Source organism: Lithobates pipiens, unplaced genomic scaffold (assembly GCF_037356315.1).
Source record: "Lithobates pipiens isolate NorthernLeopardFrog02 unplaced genomic scaffold, aLitPip1_a1.2 Scaffold_55, whole genome shotgun sequence".
Taxonomy (NCBI): domain Eukaryota; kingdom Metazoa; phylum Chordata; class Amphibia; order Anura; family Ranidae; genus Lithobates; species Lithobates pipiens.
Genome location: NW_027507877.1, coordinates 3,690,455 through 3,713,972, shown reverse-complemented (window position 1 = coordinate 3,713,972; position 23,518 = coordinate 3,690,455). Strand labels below are relative to the sequence as shown.

Below are 23,518 nucleotides of genomic sequence, written 5' to 3'. Positions count from 1 at the left end.
TCACGGAAGGGGGCCGAGTCTACCAACTGAAAAGGCAGCAGTTGAAGTGCTAGCAATTTAGCCAAGCTAGCATTCAACCGCTGGGCTTGTGGATGGCTGGGAGTGAACTTCTTCCGCCGGTCCAGCAGCTGGGGCAGGGACATTTGCCTGCTATAATCGGACGTGGGTGTACCGCTAGCAGAGTTCCCGGAAGCACTTGGCTGTGACACACCTAATTCTACACCTTCATTCCTCTCAGAGCAGGTTTCAGAGAGGACTGAAGGTCTAGTGGGGTTGGAGATGCCAGCTGATGAGGAGCAAGGAGAGGTCCGCTTTGTTCTTTGGTGTGGGTCTTTGAGGTACGCTTGCCAACGAGCTGCATGGCAGGTCAACATATGTCTGGTCAAGCATGTGGTGCCCAAGCGGCTGATGTTTTGGCCACGTGAGATACACTTGAGACAAATGTTGCAAATAGCAGCGGTGCGATCTGATGCACTCGTCTCAAAAAAGGCCCACACCAAAGAACTTTTAGAATAACGCGCAGAGGCAGCGCTCTGCACAGGCGGAGCTCTGCGGTGTGATTCAGTCGGTGTGCTGCCCCTAAGCTGGCCCCCGGAGGGCATCCTGCCTCGTTGGACATGTGCCTCCTCCTCCTCCCTCCTTCCAGGCACCCATGTGGAGTCAGTGCCCTCATCATCCCCTCCCTCTTCATCGCTGTAGCAAACCTGGCAGTATGCTGCAGCTTGTGGAACATGACTGCCAGATTGCTGTCCTTCTTGAGCATCCCCTCTCTCTGCGCTCACGCTACTGCCTTCCTCTAGCTGAGTGTCATCATCAGAGCCCACAAAACACTGGGCATCCTCCTGGAGCATGTACCCAACACTGTGCTCAAAGAGTTCAGGAGACTCCTCAGGAGGACGTGGTGGGTCTAGGGAAGGAGTCACTGATGATGACATTGAGAGGAGGGAAGACGATGCGTTGGCAGCTGCTTTGCTACTACCCTGAGACTGGGTGAGAGAGGATGAGGAGGATGAAGAGGGCTTGGTCATCCACTCTACCAAGTCATTGGCATGTTGCGGTTCAACATGTCCAGCTGCCGAAAAGAAGGACAAGCATGTCCCATGGCCACGTGCTGATGACAATGCACCGCGTCCACGACCAGCACTGTTGTCTCTAGACACAGAGCCTGCTTGCCCTCTTTTATCGGCTCGCGCCTGTCTGCCTCTCCTTGCTGGCCTTCCAGACATGGTAATGGCCTGAAAGGAGTTGGGTAAAACAGCAGTTGGGTAGTGTATATTGTGCTGGAGGCACACAACACCCACTAACTCCTGCAGATGCCTTTATTATAGAACACCAGAGATAAAGGAGTATATACAGATGTATACTGTGCTGTGCTGGAGGCACACACAACTTCCAATAACTCCTGTAGATGGCAAGTGGGCTCAAATAGAGAACAGCTATGTAGGTGGATATAGCGGTATGTACTGGGTACAGAGCACACAGACAGCACGCACTATCTCCTAACACTACTGACTGCAAGCTCTATTATTAAAGATAGATCACTAGCTATATAGGTGAGGTGAATATAGCGGTGTATACTGCGGTCAGGGCACGCAGACAATAACCAGAAAACACCAGAGATAAAGGGGTATATACAGATGTATACTGTGCTGTGCTGGAGGCACACACAACTTCCAATAACTCCTGCAGATGGCAAGTGGGCTCAAATAGAGAACAGCTATGTAGGTGGATATAGCGGTATGTACTGGGTACAGAGCACGCAGACAGCACGCACTATCTCCTAACACTACTGACTGCAAGCTCTATTATTAAAGATAGATCACTAGCTATATAGGTGAGGTGAATATAGCGGTGTATACTGCGGTCAGGGCACGCAGACAATAACCAGAAAACACCAGAGATAAAGGGGTATATACAGATGTATACTGTGCTGTGCTGGAGGCACACACAACTTCCAATAACTCCTGCAGATGGCAAGTGGGCTCAAATAGAGAACAGCTATGTAGGTGGATATAGCGGTATGTACTGGGTACAGAGCACGCAGACAGCACGCACTATCTCCTAACACTACTGACTGCAAGCTCTATTATTAAAGATAGATCACTAGCTATATAGGTGAGGTGAATATAGCGGTGTATACTGCGGTCAGGGCACGCAGACAATAACCACTACACAACAGCAAGATAGAAAATCGGCCGAAAACGATCGGTGTGTACTGTGTTGAAGGTACACAGAACACCCACTGCTTCAGACGCCAACACACTACACGAGGCCGCCGCGATGGCGGCCTTATATAGTGTGGGGCGTGCACTACACAGCCTGAGCTATGATTGGCCACAGGCTTCCTGCCTGTGGCCAATCATGGCTCTCCTCGCTGCTGGCGCTGCGATTGGCCAAGCATGCGGGGTCACAGTGCATGCTTGGCCAATCATGAGCCAGCAATGCACTGCGCCATCGCAGTGCATTGTGGGCCGTGAGCGCCACGCGAATTTGACGCGAACGGACCAAAATGTTCGGATTTCGCCAAACGGACGAACAGCCAATGTTCGAGTCGAACGTACGTTCGACTCGAACACGAAGCTCATCCCTACTAGTGAGCTTCCTCGCCAATGTGGTTTAAATTTATCTATGCCCAAAAATAAGGTTTTTGAAGGATCTTTATTATGTTTGAGCAAATAATGTTTAGCTACCGAATAATTGGGGAACCCTATGAGTATATTCGTAATGTGCTCATTCAAACGCACCTGTAAGGGGCGCTTGATACGTCCCACATACTGCAGTCCACACGGGCACTGCAGCATATAAACAACGACCGTTGTAGAACAAGTGATGCATAGTTTGATAGTATGTTCCCTCCGAGTTACTGTAGAAGCAAACACAGTAGTGCGCCTCTGGGTGCATATATTATGAGAACAGACCCTACATTTTTCACACCTATAATATCCCGTTAGTTGGTAAAAAAAGCCCTTACCCATCTTAGGCGTATCAATTACATTGGGTGCCAATTGGTGTCTCAAAGAGGGGACGCCCCTAAAAATCACTTTAGGTCTAATCGGTAAGATATTCCCTAACACAGCGTCATTAGTGACAATCTGCCAATGTTTGTTCACCAAGTGTTTTATACTCCTGTGTTGTAAAGAATAGGTGGTGACAAAAGGGACATTCTCTCGAAAGTCTTCATTGTTTCTAGGGCCCCTTTCCCTCAACAAATCTGCTCTATCAAGATTAGAGACACTTTCCAAGGTGGCTACCAAAAAACCTTGTTCATACCCTTTTCACAAAAATCTAGAAGTGAGGACATCTGCTTGAATGCGAAATTCCCCTGGGTCAGAGCAGTTACGCCTCAGCCGCATATGTTGGCTTTTCGGGACTGCTCTGAGCCAGGGGACATGATGACAGCTATCTGTAGGGATAAAGGAATTTCTATCCGTCTCTTTAAAGAAAGTGGAGGTCACAAAAACCCCATCTTTTATAGAGATGTTTAGGTCAAGAAAATTTATTCTGACCTGACTCATCTCGTAATTTAATTGAATACCCCTTTGATTATTATTAAGGGATTGTAAAAAGGTTGAGAGATCGCACAAGTTACCCTCCCAAAGGAGGAGGATGTTATCTATGTATCTTGCCCACAGGACCAACTGTGGAGTGTCCTGGGCGTAGATGACATCCTCCTCCCACCTGGCCAAAAACAGGTTGGTCAGGCTTGGGGCATATTTAGCCCCCATAGCCACTCCCATAACCTGTCTATAAAATTGATAATTAAACCAGAAATAGTTATGGGAGGCTGCAAATCTAAGTAATGTCATGAGAAAAATGATTTTTTGTTTGGGGAGATTTGAATCTCAATCCAAATATCCCTGGATACCTTCCATACCCAATTCATGTGGGATGATCGTATATAAGGAGGCAACGTCTGCTGTTACCATCCATACTCCTGGTTTAGCAGAAATCCCGGCCAAAATGTTGATCACATGTCTGGAATCCTTAATAAAGGAGGGCATTTTACCTACAAGGGGCTGTAAATAAAATCAATATATCTGCCCACCCGGGATGTAATGGAATCGATTCCGCTTACTATAGGACGTCCCAGGGGTCAGACAGGATCCTTGTGAAATTTAGGCAAATATAGCACAGGAGTGCGTGGAGCTTTTGGAATCAAATATAACCTTTCCTTAGCAGTAAGAATCCTTGCTGTATACCCCTCAGTAACTATTTTTTCCAATTTTTTAACATATTGAACCTTCGGGTCAGAAGGTAGAACAATATAAATGTTTTGATCACTAACAATTCTCTTCATTTCCAACATATAGGCCTCTCTGTCTAACACAACAATAGCCCCCCCTTTATGACCAGATCTCTCCTGTCACAAAGAGACTCTAGGCCTTCCTGTAATGTTTTATTCATTCTAACCTTTTTACTTTATAAGAGGTCCAAATCTTTCAGGATCAAATCTCTAAACACTCGCAATGAAGGTGCGAGTGTTCCTGGAGGATTAAAAAGGGAGGCATTCGCAAGCCCTGAGTGGACAACCTCAGTGGTCTCATTGCTTTCCCTGTTATCCCCATTGGTGTTCCTAATGTTTCCATTTCTTATGCCCGATCCTGAATTGTTGATCATATACCTCTTTATATTAAGTTTCCTTACAAATCTATGTATATCCATAAAGGTATGAAATTTATTTAGCCTCTTTGGGGGTGCAAATTTCAATCCCTTATCAAGAATCTGTTTCTCCAAATTTTGCGTTCAAGCAGATGTCCTCACTGCTAGATTTTTGGAAAAAGGGTATGAACGAGGTTTTTTGGCCGCCACCTTGGAAAGTGTCTCTAATCTTGATAGAGCAGATTTGTTGAGGGAAAGGGGCCCTAGAAACAATGAAGACTTTCGAGAGAAAGTGAACAAACTTGGTGAACAAACATTGGCATGTTGTCACTAATAACGCTGTGTTAGGGAATATCTTACCGATTAGACCTAAAGAGATATTTAGGGGCGTCCCCTCTTTGAGACACCAATTGGCACCCAATGTAATTGATCCGCCTAAGATGGGTAAGGGCTTTTTTGACCAACTAACGGGATATTATAGGTGTGGAAAATGTAGGGTCTGTTCTCTTAATATATGCACCCAGAGGCGCACTACTGTGTTTGCTTCTACAGTAACTCGGATGGAACATACTATCAAACCATGCATCACTTGTTCTACAACGGGTGTCGTTTATATGCTGCAGTGCCCGTGTGGACTGCAGTATGTGGAACGTACCAAGCTCCCCTTACAGGTGCGTTTGAGTGAGCACATTACGAATATACTCATAGGGTTCCCCAATCATTCGGTATCTAAACATTATTTGCTCAAACATAATAAAGATCCTTCAAAAACCTTATTTTTGGGCATAGATAAATTTAAACCAATTTTTTTTCATTCTTCTTTTTTTTTTCATTTTATTTTATTTTTTTTTCATTTTATTTTATTTTTTTTTCATTTTTTATTTATATATATTTTTTGAGTCTTTTCAGTTTGCTGCTCAAAATGGGATCTATATTATTATGATTATGGGTATTGAGGTAAAAAATTGATAGGGATTGTCCAAAGCTATTTAGTATAAATATAAACATGGGAAGTGGTACTACTTTGGATAATATTATCACAATGCTATCCATAGGGGGGGGGGGGGGGGTAATGTATAATATGTTTGCACATGGCTAACAAAGTAAATTAAGGGGAATTGAGTCACAAAATATTCCCTATTAGGGAGTTTTTTTTTTATCACTTTATATATGATATATTTTTGTTGTTTTGTATTTTATATATATATATATATATATATATATATATATATATATATATATATATATATATATATATATATATATATATATATATATATATATATATATATATATATTTCTCATTATAAGGTATTACTGCTTGGGTTCAACCTAGCTATATGATTAGCATTATATTCTTTTGGACACATAGGGATTAAATAGATAAATATGAGGGTATCATTAGTATTAAATTATTATTATTTTTCACATTATATAATAAAAAAAAAATTTTTTAGGTCCCTTTAATTAGATTTTAGTTGCTGATATTTGCTAAACAGTGCTAGGGAAAGCATTCGTGTTATAACGTTCTTTCGGCTTGCCCTTACAGTACGTTAGGAGATATAGATGTTTTGCCCACACTTAAGATGGCTCCATTTGCCAGACCTCTCTGTCTCAGAACGAGGTCTGGCCCTATTTAATGGTGGTGCGCTGCGACGTGCCCGTTCCCCATTGAAAATGTCACGTATGACGAAACGCGTATGGGAGAGCATGCTGTGACGTCACCACGTATTACGAGAGGAGGACGGGCTCTCGATTTGCCGGCCGGCTTGTTTTTATGTGCGATCATTCTTGGTTTTATGTAAGTGTATTTCTATTATAATTAAACGAGTACTGACATGTTTTACACTCTGGGAAGCTTCTCTCTTTTTATATTCTGAACGTATACATTGGCTATTAATGAAAATGTGGAGCGTCATATGAATCCTCAATACATGGATCGTTTGTTCCCGATTGGCAAAGCGTCCGGTGGAGGCGAGAAGCTGTCATTAGCTTGAGATCATAAACGCTCCTTACGCTTTACAGTCTGGTAAGCGCATTTATTTGTCGGTGGCTGGGCACAGTAGTGATAAGGAAGTGTGGAATCACTGTGGTGCGATTGACTTTTTTCTCTTCAATAACACAGAATTCTTTATGGACTTTTGCTTATAGTATTGGTTCATTTATTTGCTTTTTTATTGGTGTAGTTTCTTTTTTATATATGTTTTTTTTTTGGCGCAGCTCTTTTTCCTATTTATTGGTTCAGGTCGCTTTTAAGATTTTTTTTTTTGTTTTCTCTAGATACCTATGACGATGTTGTAGTGATGAAGAACATCACAGCTTGTCTTTTGGAGTGGAAATGGGGAACAACAAACAATTTCCTCTACCAATGGAAAGGTGAGCATACCGTATGGGTGACATTGTAGCCAATAAATATTCTCTAAATCAGAAACTGACGACAGAGCCAATGCACATGCCCGGTGGCCTCTGTCTGCCGGGCACCTGCGATTGCTCCTGAGGGAGACAGAATGGAGGTCTGTCAATGTAAACAGACAGATGTCCGTTCTGTCAGGGGAGAGGAGACTGATTTGTTGTTCATACTAAGTATGAGCAGTGATCGGTCTCCTCCTCCTGGCAGTCCCATCCCCCTACAGTTAGAATCACTCCCTAGGACACACATTTAACCCCTTGACCCCCTCCCTGTGTTAACCCCTTCCCTGCGAGTGACATTTAAACCGTAATTAGTGGCTATTTATAGCATTGATCACTGTATAATTGTCAATGGTCCCAAAAAAAGTTTCAAAAGTGTCCGATCTGTCCGCCGCAATGTCATAGTCCCAATAAAAATTGAAGATTACTAGTAAAAAAAATGAATAATAAAAATCTCCTACTTTGTATACCCTGTAACTTTTGTGCAAGCCAATCAATTTACGCTTATATATACGCAAAATATGTAGAAGAATACATATTGGCTTAAACTGAAGAAAAATTTTTTTTTTTATATTTTTTGGGGGATATTTATTATAGCAAAACGTAAAAAATTATGCGTTTTTATTTTTATTTTTTTTTCAAAATTGTCACTCTTTTTTTGTTTACAGCGCAAAGCATAACACAGAGGTGATCAAATACCACCAAAAGAAAGCTCTATTTTGTGGGGAATTTTTTTTTTCAATTTTGTTTGGGTGACATGTTGCACGACCGCGCAATTGTCAGTGCTGTGCTGTATATGAAAAATGGCCTGGTCATTAACCCCTTCCCGCCGAGCGTACGCAGATCTGCGTACTCGGCTTCCGGGGGGTATACCGGGATGATGCCCGCACCTGCAGGCATCATCCCGGTACCGTTTTTTACAGCGGGCGATTGGCTTTCCAGCCATAACAACCGATGCGGCTAAAAGCCGCTCGGCTGTTATGCCGGAGGAGCGGGAGGGGACGTCTCGCCGCTGTTACCGGTGCTCCCGCTCGATCGGGAGCACCGATCAGTGGTCCGACGCCTCCGGCTGCTGCGGAGGAACTGGAACGAAGCCGTAATCGGCTTCGTTCCAGTCTCCTCATCGTAAACACGGAAGCGACGTCATGACGTCACTTCCCGTTTACTCGGCTGCCAATGGCGCCGGTTTTAAAAAAATATCCGGTATTCAGAATCGCCGTTTTCGGCGATCTGAATACATTGAAGTGTAAAGGAGGGGTGGGGGGTCTTTTAGACCCCTGATCCCTCCATAAAGAGGACCTGTCACCACCTATTACTGTCACAAGGGATGTTTACATTCCTTGTGACAGCAATAAAAGTGATCAAATTTTTTATTTTTTTTTTTAAAACAATTTAGTCGTTTTAAAATAAATAAAATAAATAAAAAAATAAAAAAAAAATTTTCAAAGCGCCCGCCGTCCCCGCGAGCTCGCGAAGCAAAGAAAACGCATACGGAAGTCGCGCCCACGTATGTAAACGGTGTTCAAATCACACATGTAACCTGGTAACCGTAAAAAATTTTTAAAGCGTCGCCTATTGAGATTTTTAGGTACCGTACTTTGTCGTCAATCTACAAGTGCGCGCAATTATAAAGTGTGACATGTTTGGTATCTATTTACTCGGCGTAACATTATCTTTCACATTACGCAAAAAAATTGGGCTAATTTTACTGTTTTTTTTTTTTATTATTCATGAAAGTGTCCCTTTTCCCAAAAAGTTGTGTTTAAAACACCACTGCGCAAATACCGTGTGACATAAAATATTGCAACAATCGCCGTTTTATTCTCTAGAGTCTCTGCTAAAAAAATATATATAATGTTTGGGGGTTCCAAGTAATTTTCTGGCAAAAAATATGGATTTTAACTTGTAAACACCAAATTCCAAAAATAGGCTTAGTCATGAAAGGGTTAAGGGGGCAAATTCTTCCGAGGCTCAAGTGGTTAAGGTTGTCACTTAGAGAACCTTTTGAATAGGAGCAACTGCCTACGAGGGGATTTTTCTTGACAATCCTGTTGTGTCTCTGGGACAGGAAGTTAAATTTAACACAAACTGCAAAAAAAATAAAATCTCTATTCAAAAAAAAGTTTTAGCAAGAAAAACATGCTTTTTTTTTTGTTTTTCCTGGAAACTGGATATAAAGGGAGTTAGGGCACCTCCAAAAAAATGGCATTGTTCTTAACCTCTTTCCACCCACCCAGCGCTGCCCTTTAACTCGATTTTAAAGCGGAGTTCCACCCAGAAGTGGAACTTCCACTTATCTGATTCCTCCCCCCTCCGGTACCATATTTGGCACCTTTCAGGGGGGGGGGGGGGAGTGGTTTGACAGGTACCCACTTCCATCAGACCTCACCACGGTGAGGTACGTCAGAAGTTGGTCCCCTTCTCCTTCCCCTGCTGCCAGGCCAGTAAGAGAGTGCAGTGTGCTTCGCACATGCACAGTAGGGACCTGGCTGTAAAGCTACAAGGCTTCACTGCCGGGTTTCTTTATCGACAATGGTGGGTAGGAGCAGCCGACAGCTGATGCAAACAACGGCTGGGGTGCCGACATCACTGAATTCCAGGAGACGCTTGAGAGGGGATATGATTTCAATGTACAAATACCGTACTGGTGACCCCACAATAGGGAGAAAACTTTTCCCAGAAGGGAGTTTAACAAGACTCGTGGCTACTCATTAAAATGAGAAGAAAAGTGGTTTCACCTTAAAGTGGAAGTAAACCCTTCTATCGTTTTCAGTCAAGGAAGCTGCCATCTTGGCCTCTAATGATTCTTCAACTGCCATAATGCTGCACATGTGATCAGTTATGAAACCAGCCATTGGATGGTTTGAAAGTTTGGTTGAGAGCACAACCAATGTGAAAGTTAGCATTTCCGGCATGCCGGGAATGTAAGTGTTTTTTGAAACTGGGTTTACTCCCGCTTTAAACTACGTAGAGGGTTCTTTACTTTAAGAGCGACAAGGATGTGGAATTCCCTTCCACAGGTGGTGGTCTCAGCGGGGGACATCAATAGTTTAAAAAAAATATTAGATAAGCACCTGAACGACCACAACATACAGGGATATACAATGTAATACTGACATATAATCACACACATGGGTTGGACTTGATGGACTTGTCTTTTTTCAACCTCACCTACTATGTAACTATGTAAGTATTCTATTATTAAAAGTCAGCAGTTACAGTATGTACAGCTGCTGACTTTTAATTTTTGGAGGGGGGAAACGGCTTTAAGGGGGGTGGGATGGACTTTCTGATCATGTCCCCACTGTGATTGGCTGTTAGTGGTCACATGATCAAGATCCTTTTCTCTTGGCTCCTGATAAGTAGAGATGAGGGATGAGTCAATGGTTCAGTCCAAAGTTTGGCTGCTCCAGCATTCGGATTAACATCCAAACCTTCTTCTGTCCAGTCAACTGTTCAGCAGGAGCCAAATTTGATATATGACAGTTCTCCACTGTAAATAGTTGCTAAGAAGACATTTATAGTAACAGCTGTTGTCACCACCAGAACCATTGACTTACATGGCCAGGAATCCCTGATCACAAAAGCTACAGAGTGGGCATAGCAGTGATATCATTGCCCAAATAGGGCCATATTTGTTTATTTATAGTCCTATAGTGAGGATAGCATTGCCCATATATGGCCTCTGACGTTGACCAAATATGGTTGTATGAGGTCATTTATAGTCCTTATTCCCAGTGTTAGAATATTCCCATGTGCAAAGTTCCCTAATCAACAATCCTCTTTAAGTAATCTTCTCTCCAATATCATAAATACTCACCAGATAGTAAGACCCCCTCTTGTATAATGGGTAAAATCACACTTGTGCTCAGCTACAATCCCGTGTCCCCCTCTCCTCTTCCCTCCATTGCTTGTCACACCTTCTGTTCAATAATTCCTCATGGATAAACAAAAACCATCATAATACTATCAAACCACAACTGTGCTTCCCCACACTTTGCTTATTGTGTGCACATAAATACGTAGTGACCTCAACACTGTGCCACCAACACTCTTCCACCATCAGGTGTCCTCTCATGCAATGGAGCCTCACCAGAGCCTTGCAAGCTTAATCGGTCTAGAATGCACCCAATCGTCATTCTCCTCTTCTCTGCTGCCTTCTCCAGAGTCACCATTCCACCTCATAAAAAAGAGATTCCAATAGTGTAGTATTTTTAAGTAAAAACATATTTTTTTCTACAGTATGCTTACATGTACAAGGGAAAGATCATGCATCCATTAAAAGATGACCGCACTACAAATTCCGGTCCCTGCTCTTGATAAAGTCTAATGGAATGAAATGCGTTGAGGAAGTGATGTCATCACAGGAGACAGAAGTGTGTCACAGGAACCAGAATTTTTGGTGCTGCCATCTTTGTGGCACTAGATGGCGCTGATGATATAGGAACCACACATAATAGAGGAAGTGTGGGAATTTTCATCCTGATTGTACTGATGTTTTGTCACATTCAGACAACCAACGTTCTATACATCGGCCCATTGCAGTCTCTTCTGCAGTAAAAAGCCTGCTAGTTGACACTTTTTTAATAAAACCTGTAGATTTAAAACATTTATTAATGACTTTAACAACCTAAAGTTTGTGTGAGATTTTTGTGTACGGCTTTACATATTCTCCTATTTGGAAATTCTGAAAATATTTGTAAGAGTGTCTCTTTTATTTAACTTAAAAAAACTGATGAACCAATAGAATTCTCACAAGGGCACCTGAACATGTTTTGACTTTCTTTTGTGTGATGATATTATTTTTCCTTTCAATTCGTTTTTATTGGATTTTATAGTTTCACAATAGATGAGAAAACAGTAGAGTTAAGGCACTTATTACACAATGCCCAACCTGGTACATGAGCTCAATTCCCAGTAAATAATTTTTCAACAAAGATCTTGCTAAAGGTAATAATATGGAATAGGTAGTGGAGAAAAGATAAAGTTAGTAACGTAACGTAAGAAACAATTTGTCAATTCAACAAACACAGTCAGATACTATCATGTCACACTGCAATCATATAAAGAGTGGTGTCAATAGTCTGAGAGCTTCAAATACCCCACCAGCCAAGGACGCCATTGGTCAACAATGGCCAAGTATTTACCAATACTGGACGCAAAGAATACTTCATTTGTTCCGTGGGTATTTGTCGTTTGGATAACCACCTCTATAACTGGGACCTTAGATTCCTTCTAGTAGTCCTTCTAGTATCGAACTATGGTAAGGCATGCTGCCAACAGAATATGTGATACCAAGGTACGAGATGCAGGCGGAATAGATTCTATTTCCAGGGATAGTATTGCCATACCTGGAGCTGCTGGAATTTTCAGTCCTAGAACCCGAGTAATGAGATTAAAGACTTGGGGCCAATATTTAGACAGTCTTGGGCAAAACTATATAATATGTATTAAGGTCTCCCGAGCCTCCACAATTTCTCCAGCAGTTGGGAGATGTGTCTGGGGAGTATTTAGATTAGTCCATGTGGATTTAAATTAGTCCGTGTGGATTTACAGTAGGTACCATCTCATCAAAAGGTTTTGGGTCAATTCTCATAGGTTGGTGTTTTTTGTAGAGGCACATTTAGCACTCAAGGCCCTCTTCAACTGCTTAAAGCGGGAGTCCACCGGGACTCCGCGTTTTTTTTTTTTTTTTTTTTTAAAAGCCAGCAGCTACAAATACTGCAGCTGCTGACTTTTAAATAGTGACACTTACCTGTCCAGCGCGCCCGCGATGTCGGCACCCGAAGCCGATCGCTCGCTCGGCTGCCGGGTCCCGCCGCCATCTTGGGTATGGGAATCAGGAAATGGAGCCTTTCGGCTTCATTTCCCGGTTCCCTACTGCGCATGCGCGAGCCGCGCGGCGCAATCCGGACGGTCCCCGCTGCCTCTGGGAGCTGTGTGTTTCCCAGCAGGCAGCGGGGCGCTTGCGGAACGGGGGCGTAACCTACGCTCGTTCCGCAGACAGCTAGCCCGGAAGTGGGTGCAGTTACCTGGATTATCCAGGTAACTGCACCCCCCTCCCCCCTGAAAGGTGCCGATTGTGGCGCCGGAGGGGGGGAGGGATCAGATGAGCGGAGGTCCATTTTAGGGTGGACCTCCGCTTTAACAGAGTATTCTTTACCAAAGTCTTGCTCCTAAGCTAGGATTGGAGAGGATTTGATCAATTATTTTTTATCTTGGATTTTGTGTATAGAATAATGAAATACTCTTGTTTTTTGTGTAAATAGTTTGATAATATTGGGCTTTTTGCCAGGGAAAAGATATAGCCGGACTTCGGGTGTTTTTCAATAAGTGGGCGATTTGCAGGTATTGATAGTTATCAGTGGAATTGTCACGTACCTGGTGGTTGAGCCCACTTATGCAGGGAGCGGCTTCTCGTATTCCTCTGGTTCGAGAACTGACTGTGGTTTGCCTAGCAGCAGGGAGATGACGAAACCCACTTTAGTAGATTCAAGCGAAAAAGTTTGGGGTGGCAGAGCAAAGAAAAGTTTGCAGGCATTACGGAATGCTCTGAATTTACTACGGTCTCCTGAGTACCTTTTGGGTGTAGGGACCTTAGTTTCAAGCGGCAACATCACTACTGAGGGAGCAGCAGAAGTTCCAGGTGAAGGTGGTGAAGATGCAGACAGAACCTGAACACGTTCCACCAGCCTGGTTGTAACCTTCTTGCAGGTTCTTTACAGCTTGAGCAAGTCCGGTAAGGTGACGGCAAAGTTCATCCATTGGAGAGGTTCCCTGCATGGGCTTGGACATGGCTGTCCAGTACTGTCACGTACCTGGCGGTTGAGCCCACTTATGCAAGGAGCGGATTCTTGTATTCCTCTGGCTCGAGAACCCCTGATAAAGCATAAAGGGGCTCGGGAGTGCATAGGGGCACAAGTGCCTGACAGGTTACAAAGTTACATAGTTAGTCAGGTTGACTAACTCCAATTTGCTACAGCAGGGGAAAAAAATCCTTCCTGATCCCCCAAGAGGCAATCTGATTTTCCCTGGATCAACTTATAAATAACCCTATAAATGTCAGTACCCTGTTATATTATGTACACTTAGGAAAGCATCCAGGCCTTTCTTAAAGTAACCTACTGAGCTGACCATAACCACCTCTGGCGGGAGTCTATTCCACATTTTCACAGCTCTTACTGTGAAGAAACCTTTCCGTATTTGGAGATGAAATCTCTTTTCCTCTAGATGTATGTGTTTCAGGGGGTCTACCCAGAAGATCGTTAAATATGGCGATAGTGGCTTTTGCGATTTGCGCGTTTTCAACGGATTCAGGGATTCCTCTTAGCCGAATATTGTGGCCACGATTATCCAAATCCTCCATTTGCCTTTGGATATCCCTGATTTGTGTAGTTTGGGAGTGGGATGATGTCTGTAAATGCTGGATGGCATTAGCATGGATGGTTGTTGTTTCTTCCAGATCATCCATCCGCACAGCCATCGCCTGGACATCTCTCCTGAGATCAGTGATAGCAGAGGCAAGAGTGGCTTTAATGTCCTCTGCGACAGATCTCAGGTCTTGCATGGAGAGAGGCTGAGGGGCACTTGCTTCTGCAGCCATAGGCTGGGGCTGGGCAGTGTTCCTGCCTGAGGGGCTGAGGCTGGAGGAACGTGCGGCGTGGGAGTAGGCCCGATCTGAAGCCGGGGCCTCGCGTACCTGGGTACTCTGGAAGAGCTCCGGAATGCGGCGGCCGTTCTGTGCGCCGGTTCCTCTCGGCGAGCGGGACCTAGTGGGGGAAGGATCCCTTGAGTTTTTCCCCATGTTCAGCTGCAGATGGCTCGGCTGGGCTTACTATCGAAACCTCCGCGGACGGGAGCTCAGGCTCTAAGCGGCCATTCAAGTCCGGCACCAAGCCACGCCCCCCTTCCTCTAGATGTAAAGTGTGCCCCGTGTCCTCTGGGTTGACCGTAAAGAGAATAACTCAACACCAAGTTCACTATATGGACCCCGTAAATATTTGTACATGTTGATCATATCCCCCCTTATTCTCCTCTTCTCAAGAGTGAATACATTCAGTTCCTCTAATCTTTCCCCATAGCTGAGTTCCTCCATGCCTCTTATCAGTTTGGTTGCCCTTCTCTGCACTTTCTCCAATTCCCCGATATCCTTTTTGAGAACTGGTGCCCAAAACTGAATTGCATATTCCAGATGAGGTCTTACTAATGATTTGTACAGATGATATCTCTCTCTCTATAGTCCATACCTCTCAATACAGGAAATTACTTTGCTCACTTTGGAAACTGCAGCTTGGCATTGCATGTTATTATTGAGCTTATGATCCACCAAAACCACCCAGATCCTTCTCCACTATGGATCCCCCCAGATCCTTCTCCACTATGGATCCTCCCAGTTGTACTCCCCCTATCATGTATGATGCATATTCTTAGCCCCCAAGGGCAGAAATTTACATTTATCAACATTAAACCTCATCTGCCACATAGTCACCCAATTAGACAGAGCTAGACATGTGCACTGACAAAAAATGAGTTAATTTTCGTGTTTGTTTCATTCGTTTTTTTGATTTTTTTTTGGAAATTCTGAAAATCTAAAATTCGTAAATTTGAAAATTCAGAATTCGGAAATTTAGGGAATTTTCACATTTTGATTTTTCGAATTTCCAAATTTTAGATTTTTCGGATTTTTGGAATCTTTAAATTTACCGAATCTATGAATTTTCGATTTTCAGAATTTACGAATTTACGAATTTTCGGATTTGAGATTTGAAAGTCCAAAAATGTTTAAATCTGAAAAAAAGAAAATCAGTTTAATTAACAACTATTAAATTTACGAGTGTGAATTTATCTGAAGTTATGAATTATCTTAAATAACGAATGCCGCATCTAAACAAATGGAACGGAACAAATTAATAATAAATAATTAATAAGAATAAAATGTTTTTTTTTTTTAATTATTATTAGATCGTTATTTTCCATTTGGTTAGATGTGGCATTAGTTATTTCAGATAATTTAGTTCGTAACTTCGGATAAATTCGTAACTTTGGATAAATTCGTACTCGTTACGTTCACTAATTTGACAAATTTGAAAGGGAATTCCAATACCTATAATTTAATAGTTAGTTATTATTTAGAATTAAACAGATTTTCTTTCTTTTTTTCTGATTTTCGGATTTCCGAATTTCTGATTTTCGGATTTCCAAATTTCGGATTTCCGAATTTCGGATTTCCAAATTTCGGATTTGGAACCTGGACTAGGAGAGGAGGTGTATTGTAGTCCAGGAGCCGGAGCTGGTAGCAGAATTCCTCCCAATGATGGGGCAGCATTCCTCACAATGATGAAGCATAATTCTTCCCAAATGACACTAATGATGGGGGGTTTTGTACTTCTGATGGCTGCGGCCCAGCCCCTTAAAGTCTGAAGGACAGTAAACCGGCCTTTTGTTTAGAAAGTTTGGAGACCCCTGGGCTAGATTTATGACATTAATCAGCCACCTAGTAGCGTCTGGCGACTGATGACCTTTCGTAAATCCTGATTGGTCTAAATGAATGATGGAAGGTGGTATGTCCACCAGCCTAGTAGCTAGCAGTTTAGCATACATTTCCAGGTCTTTATTCAACAAAGAAATAGGGCGAAAACTAGTACCAGGATCCTTCCCTGGCTTCGGTAGTGCAACTGTTAATGATTTGAGCATTTCAGCGGATATTATTATAATTATTTTTATTGATTTATTTTGTAGATAAAATCCAGGAAAGCAGCGGCCTCTTTGATAAAAAGCAAATCCATCTGATCGATGCCGGATTGGAAATTAATACTCCGTACCCTTTAATGTTACGTCCTCATCGCAAAGTAGATCTGATTTTGTCTTTTGACTTCAGTGCAGGAGATCCATTTGAGGTAACCACATTTTATGGTCATTCAATGCAACTTGCCAACAGCAGATATAAAACGTATTGAAATAATTATGGGAAAGGAGCTGAGCTGCCCTGGGTTCTTCAGTTCAAGCATCGTTCTTCAAGCTCAAACCCTAACTCCACTAAAATCAATAGGAGCCAAATCTGTCATACTAAAAATGCCCATTGATTGGGGGGGGGGGGGGGGGGGGAATAAAAACTAGCATGGGGAGGAGGGTACTGTTTTGGGGAACATGTATCAATGTAAAAAAAAAAAAATAAATGTGTGTATCTATATATATATATATATATATGTATGTGTATATATAGACACACACACACTATCTCACATATATAATTATACATACACACACTATCTCACAAAGTGACAATGTGACAACACAGAAGAAATGACACTTGTCTACAATGTAAAGTAGTGAGTGTACAGCTTGTAAATTTGCTGCCCCCTCAAAATAACTCAACACACAGCCATTAATGTCTAAATAGCTGACAACAAAAGTGAGTACACCCCAAGCCCCATATACACACTATCAGCTTTTCTGCTGAGTTTTTCCTTCAGGTTTACCAAAACCATGTAGTAGAAGGGCCAGCCTGATTGCATACAAATTGAAACTCCTAAGGTTTGACCTCATATATTATATGCTTTTGGGAAATCTGAGGGAAAAACTCAGCAGAAAAAAACTGATAGTGTGTATGGGGCTTAAGTGAAAATGTCCAAATTGGGCCCAAAATGTCAATATTTTGTTTGGCCACCATTATTTCCCAGCACTGCCTTAATTTGTATACAATGTAAACAGGGCAGGGCTCTCTTCCTTCTGGGTGGACATCATACAACGTCCTCCCGCTCACATCACCCTCCCCCATCTCCCTCGGACACAACACCTCACCGATCAGGGTAAAGAGACAATGATATTGGCTCTTTACCATGTGATCAGCTGTGTCCAATCACAGCTGATTACATCTAAAAAAAAGCTGGTTATTGGCATATCCTTTCCACCGTGCTATCACTGTGTGAGGAAAAGAAAGCTGATAGCTGGCTTTCATGTTACAGGGGACATTTGCACTGATCATCAGTGCAGCCCCATCAGTGCCAATCAGCGTCCATTAGTGCAGCATTTCAGTGCCTCATCAGTGTACATCAGTGGAGCCTCATTAGTGCCCATTGATGGAACCTTATCAGTGTCCATCAGTGCAGGCTATCAGTGCCCATCAATGGAGCTTCAGCAGTGCCCATCAATGGAGCCTCAGCAGTGCCCATCAATGGATCCTCATCAGTGCCCCATCAATGGAGCCTCGATGTCAACTTAATCGGTGATGTGTTGTGTCTGAGGGAATGGGTGAGGGTGGTGTGAGCGGGAGGACGTTGTATGATGTCCACCCAGAAGGAGGAGAGCCCTGCCCTGTTTACATTGTATACAAATTAAGTCAGTGCTGGAAACTAATGGTGGCCACACAAAATATTGACATTTTGGGCCCAATTTCGACATTTTCACATCAGCGCCCATCAGTGTTGTCTCATCAGCACCCCTTAAGTAAAGAAGAAAAATTACTTATCTGCAAAAGAGTAAAAGAGAAACAAAGAAAACTTTTAATTTTCAAAAGGTTCAGTCTTTTTTCATCAAAAAACAAAACAAAAAACGAAGTGTTGATTAAGTACCAGCAAAATAAAGCTCTTTCTGTCTCACAAAAAGCTAAAAATTTCAGATGGGCGCCTGAGGGGGATGGGGTCACCCGTTTACATCACTGGGTGGACCCGCCCTTAGCTATATAACAGCTGTCAGAGCGAAAAGCCTGCAGTCAGCGAGAGCTTCCCATGGAGGCGGAGTTGTTGTGTTTTTTTTTTCCAGTCCATCGGGCGACGTGATTGATGATGGAGTTACATTGCGGGACTTTTTTTTTTTTTTTTAAATAAGGATTTGTCTCAAACTGTCTCTTGTAATTTTTACTATTTTTGACACTTTTTTTGTGAAATGGTAGGGGTACATTGTCCCTGTTACCAATTCACATAGGGGGGAGGCTGGGTGTCAGAAACCATGAACCAGATCGAGAAAGAAGTACAATTAAATGACGCTTGTTTATTAATAAAAAATAAAAAGTTAGTCAGCCAGGCCAGAGTTCAATAACCAGATCGGGTAGTCAGCCAGGCCAGAAGTCAGGGATCCAAGTGGAGGAACAGCAAGCAGGATAAGGGGCCAGAAGGGATGTCAGCAAGCTGATCTTTAAACAGGAACGCAGGAGATGGCTTCTTGTGATGTGACCGAGACGAAGGCAGAGATGAAGTGAGCTGGACACTTTCTAAGTAGGCAGGTCAGACAAGCAGGATCAGGAGCAGCTGGTAACTGTGGAGAGGGATGAGAGCTGGCAATAGCCGACAGCTGAGCAGCCAGCCCAGAGAAGGAAGGGCTAAGCCAGCCCTGACAGTACCCCCTCCTCAATGACCCCTCTCCCTCTGAGGGCCACCGGGCTTGAGGGGAAAACATTGATGGAAATCGCGGAGGAGGAAAGGAGCATGTACGTCTGAGGATGAAACCCAGGAGTGTTCCTCCGGACCGTACCGCCATCCAATGTGCCAGGTACTGAATGCACCCATGGAACCTACGGGAGTCAACAATGGATTGTATTTCATACTCCTCATGGTTCTCAATCTGTATAGGGTGAGGACATGGCACCGAGGTGGTAAATCAGTTGCAGACCAACAGTTTCAATAAGGAGACGTGAAACACATTTGAGATGCGCATACTAGGAGGAAGGTCTAACGCGTAAGCCACTGGGATAATGCTGCAAAGGATATGGAAAGGCCCAATAAACTGAGGTGAAAATATCAGTGAGGGAACATGAAGTCGGAGGTTGTGAGATGACAGCCAGACCCTGTCCTCAACCTGGTAGGAAGGCGCAGGCAGGCATCTGTGGTCAGCATGGAGTCTGTACCTATCATTAGCATGACGCAAAGCCTCCTGGACTTGTACCCAAGTGGAACGAAGACCACGGAGATGCTCCTCTAACGCAGGAATACTCTGCGGAACAAACAAGTCAGGCAACATGGAAGGTTGGAAACCATAATTCGCCATAAATGGAGACAGACAATCGGGAGACAGAATTCAAGGCACTGTTGTGAGTAAACTCTGCCCATGATAATAGGTCAGACCAGTTGTTATGGTGGCCAGAAATATCGCAACATAGGAATTGCTCCAAGGACTGATTGGCTCGCTCTGCGGCCCATTAGACTGCGGGTGATACGTAGAAGAGAAAGCAAGCTGAATTCCCAACTGTGCTGTGCACAAAAGGCTTGCCAGAACCAGGAGACAAACTGACTACCCCTATCCGAGACAATCATCTTGGGTAGCCCATGTAAGCAAAAGATCTCCCAAGCAAAAATGGAAGCCAGTTCCTTAGAAGTGGGCAGCTTCTTAAGTGGAATACAATAACACATCTTTGAGAACCGGTCAACCACCATAAGGATAACAGTGTTGCCTTGGGAGTTGGGCAACTCCACAATGAAATACATTGACAGGTGGGTCCAGGGCCTCTCTCCATTGGGTATGGGTTGTAGGAGGCCCACTGGAAGGTGTCGGGGAGCCTTACTCTGTGCAGTGAGCACACACGGAACAGGCAGCTATGAAGGCAGTTACATCAGCCCATAGACTAGGCCACCAGAATTGTTGGGAAATGGCCCAAATGAGTTGATTCGTCCCAGAATGGCCAGCTGCCTTGGGAGAATGGTAAGTCTGGAGCACGGCAGTACAGAGACTCTGGGACAAAGCAGCGGTCACAAGGTTTCTCAGGAGGAGCATGGACCTGAGCAGCAAGAATTTTGTCACCCAAAGGAGAAGTAAGACTGGTGCGAACCGTAGCCAGGATACGATCCAGAGGAATCACAGGAACCGGAACCGACTCCGACTTGGAAGTGGAGGAAAAATTGTCGTGACAAGGCATCAGCCCTTACATTCTTAGTACCGGGTAAACATTAGACAATGTAATTAAAACTCGACAAGAAAAGAGCCCGTTGTGCCCTTCTGGGAGAGAGGCGCTTAGCCTCAGACAAGAATGTGAGATTCTTATGGTCAGCAAGAACGAGAACCAGCACAGTGGTACCTTCAAGGAGATGTTTCCATTCTTTCAGGGCTAAAATTATCGCCAACAGCTCTCTGTCACCAATCTCGTAATTGCACTCAGCAGGTGACAATTTCTTGGAAAAGTAACCACATGGATGCATAGAGCTCTGAGTTAGGGCGTTGAGACAGAAGAGCGCCAACTCCAGTCTCAGAAGCATCAACTTCTAGGATAAAAGGCAATGTAAGATGAGGTGTGCCAACACAGGAACAGAAACAAAGGCAGCCTTGAGAGCCGCAAAGGCCTTAATGGACTCCGGAGACCAACTCTGTAGGTTACCGTCCTTTCTGGTCATATCAGTTGGGCTTGACCAGAGACGAGAAGTTACGAATAAACTTCCGATAGTAGTTGCCAAAGCCCAGGAAACGCTGCACAGGATGTAAACCCATGGACTGAAGGCCACTGTAGGACTGCCGAAAGTTTCTCTGGGTCCATCGAAAAACCAGCAGTGGAAATGACATAGCCCAGGAATATAACTAGTTCACGATGGAACTTGTACTTCTCCAGTTTACTATAGAGATTGTTCTCTCTTAGTTTCTGAAGCACACGACAGAGATCTGTGTGGTGGCTCTCCAGGGACTTGGAAAATATAAGGATATCATTGAGATAAACCACCACACATAACTGCAACAAATCTCGGAGGACATCGTTAATATATTCCTGGAAAACTGCCGGGGCATTACAAAGGCCAAAAGGCATTACCAGGTACTCGTAATGGCCTGTTCTGGTAATAAATGCAGTTTTCCACTTATTGACCTCCTTAATCCGCACAAGATTGTATGCTCCTCTCAAGTCAAGCTTCGTGAAAACCGTTGCTCCCTTGAGGTGGTCAACTAACTCTGTAATCAATGGAATCAGGGTAGACATTCTTAATCGTGACACGATTGAGACCCCTATAATCAATACAAGGTCTCAGTTCACCCCTCTTCTTTTTCACAGAGAAGAAACCAGCACCAGCAGGAGATGAGGATATGTGGATGAAACCTCAAGAAAGTGCATCTGCAACATACTCCTCCATGGCCTTATTCTCCAAGACCAACAAAGGGTAAACCCAGCCACGAGGGGGTATGGCACCAGGTTGAAGGTCAATTGCGCAATCATAAGACTGGTGTGGAGGCAAACTACCGGCTTGACCTTTATCAAAGACATCCCTAAAATCGCGTAACTCCTCTGGCTTCCTCTCTTCAGGAAGCATGTCTCACTGGATTGTGGTGACCAGGAGAGAACCTCAGCATGGAGCCAATCAAAAGAGGGGTTGTGCCTCTGTAACCAAGGATAACCAATAACCAGCAGAAACCTTAGTCCTTGGTCCTACAAATGTCCAGGAAGTAGAACTCCCCATAGTATATCAATACTGTATGCTTTTCCTAAACAAGAATGCTGCATATACAAGCCAAAAAAATACAAGGCATACAAAGTACTACAAACATGAAAACCCCACACATGCACATGCTATCTAACCTTTCTACAAATTAGCATTGACAATGGTCTGTATGAGATGGGATACACTAACAAATTACTTAGCTTGGGTTATACAGTAGTAGCTTCAGTAGTCAACAAGGACTCCAGGCTATTTTAAGCAATTGCAGAAATTGGGCTCTCTCCCACTGTCATCCCGAGGTAATGAGCCTTCTCTGACACAAACGTTACTTCTTCCTTTTTTTTTGTATATATTTAGCTCCTCTTTCAGATTATGCTGCTAGCCTTTTATTTTGAAAGTTTGGGTAGACATTGCCACATGAGCATGTCCCTGTAATGCTTCCTTTCTACATCAGTTTCTATGAGAAAAGCATTTTCTAATGCCAACTCTAGATGGCACTATCGTGTCATACATGACCTGCATTAGATCAAATATGTCAAAAGGTCAAGCTGTTGACTTTCATTGATGTGGCATGGGTGAAATATTTGACTCAAACTCCTCTAAAACAATGGGAGCAGCTAAAATGTGTACATGGCCCATCAAATCTTTTACATTTGCCCAATATACAACATTAGTGTCTGTTTCCATTGTATTAGAGGGCAGCATGTGCAAGCATTGTTCCAGTGGTATTTGTATGAGAAATGTTCACACAAGAAGATGTTTACTTCTAAAACAGATTTTATATGCAAGTCTGGAAAATCACCAGACCTGTACTATAATAGATACAGTATAATATGCTGTATGTTAGTCATAACACACACTCTGAAACTTGTTTCCTGTGGTTCACATAATTTTGATCATAATTAGTGATATTTTTCATGAATTTGGCACATTTTTATATATTTTTCTTTCTTTACTAGACAGTGAAAGAAACAGTTAAATACTGTAAGGCTCACCAGATTCCTTTTCCGGAAATCCCTGAAGAAAGTTATGAGAGCACTCCAACAAAAAGTTGCTACGTCTTTGAAGGAGATGGAAATGAGACGCCCGATGTGATGCACTTTCCTCTCTTCAACATCCAGACTTGTGGAGGTGAGTTTACAGAGAAAAGTCCTGCAATATGGCTT

The 23,518-nt window shown here is 43.3% G+C and overlaps 1 protein-coding gene across 2 annotated transcripts in view; it reads left to right on the top strand.

Annotated features, from left to right (window-relative positions):
* Positions 1–23,518, top strand: part of LOC143957722 (cytosolic phospholipase A2 gamma-like) — a 161,732-nt gene that overhangs the window by 130,147 nt on the left and 8,067 nt on the right. For both annotated transcript variants that reach the window (XM_077467421.1, XM_077467422.1), the window contains exons 15-17: positions 6,880–6,975; positions 16,747–16,904; positions 23,312–23,483. In XM_077467421.1, the coding sequence (XP_077323547.1) occupies positions 6,880–6,975; positions 16,747–16,904; positions 23,312–23,483 (426 nt within the window). The remainder of the gene's footprint in view (positions 1–6,879; positions 6,976–16,746; positions 16,905–23,311; positions 23,484–23,518) is intronic.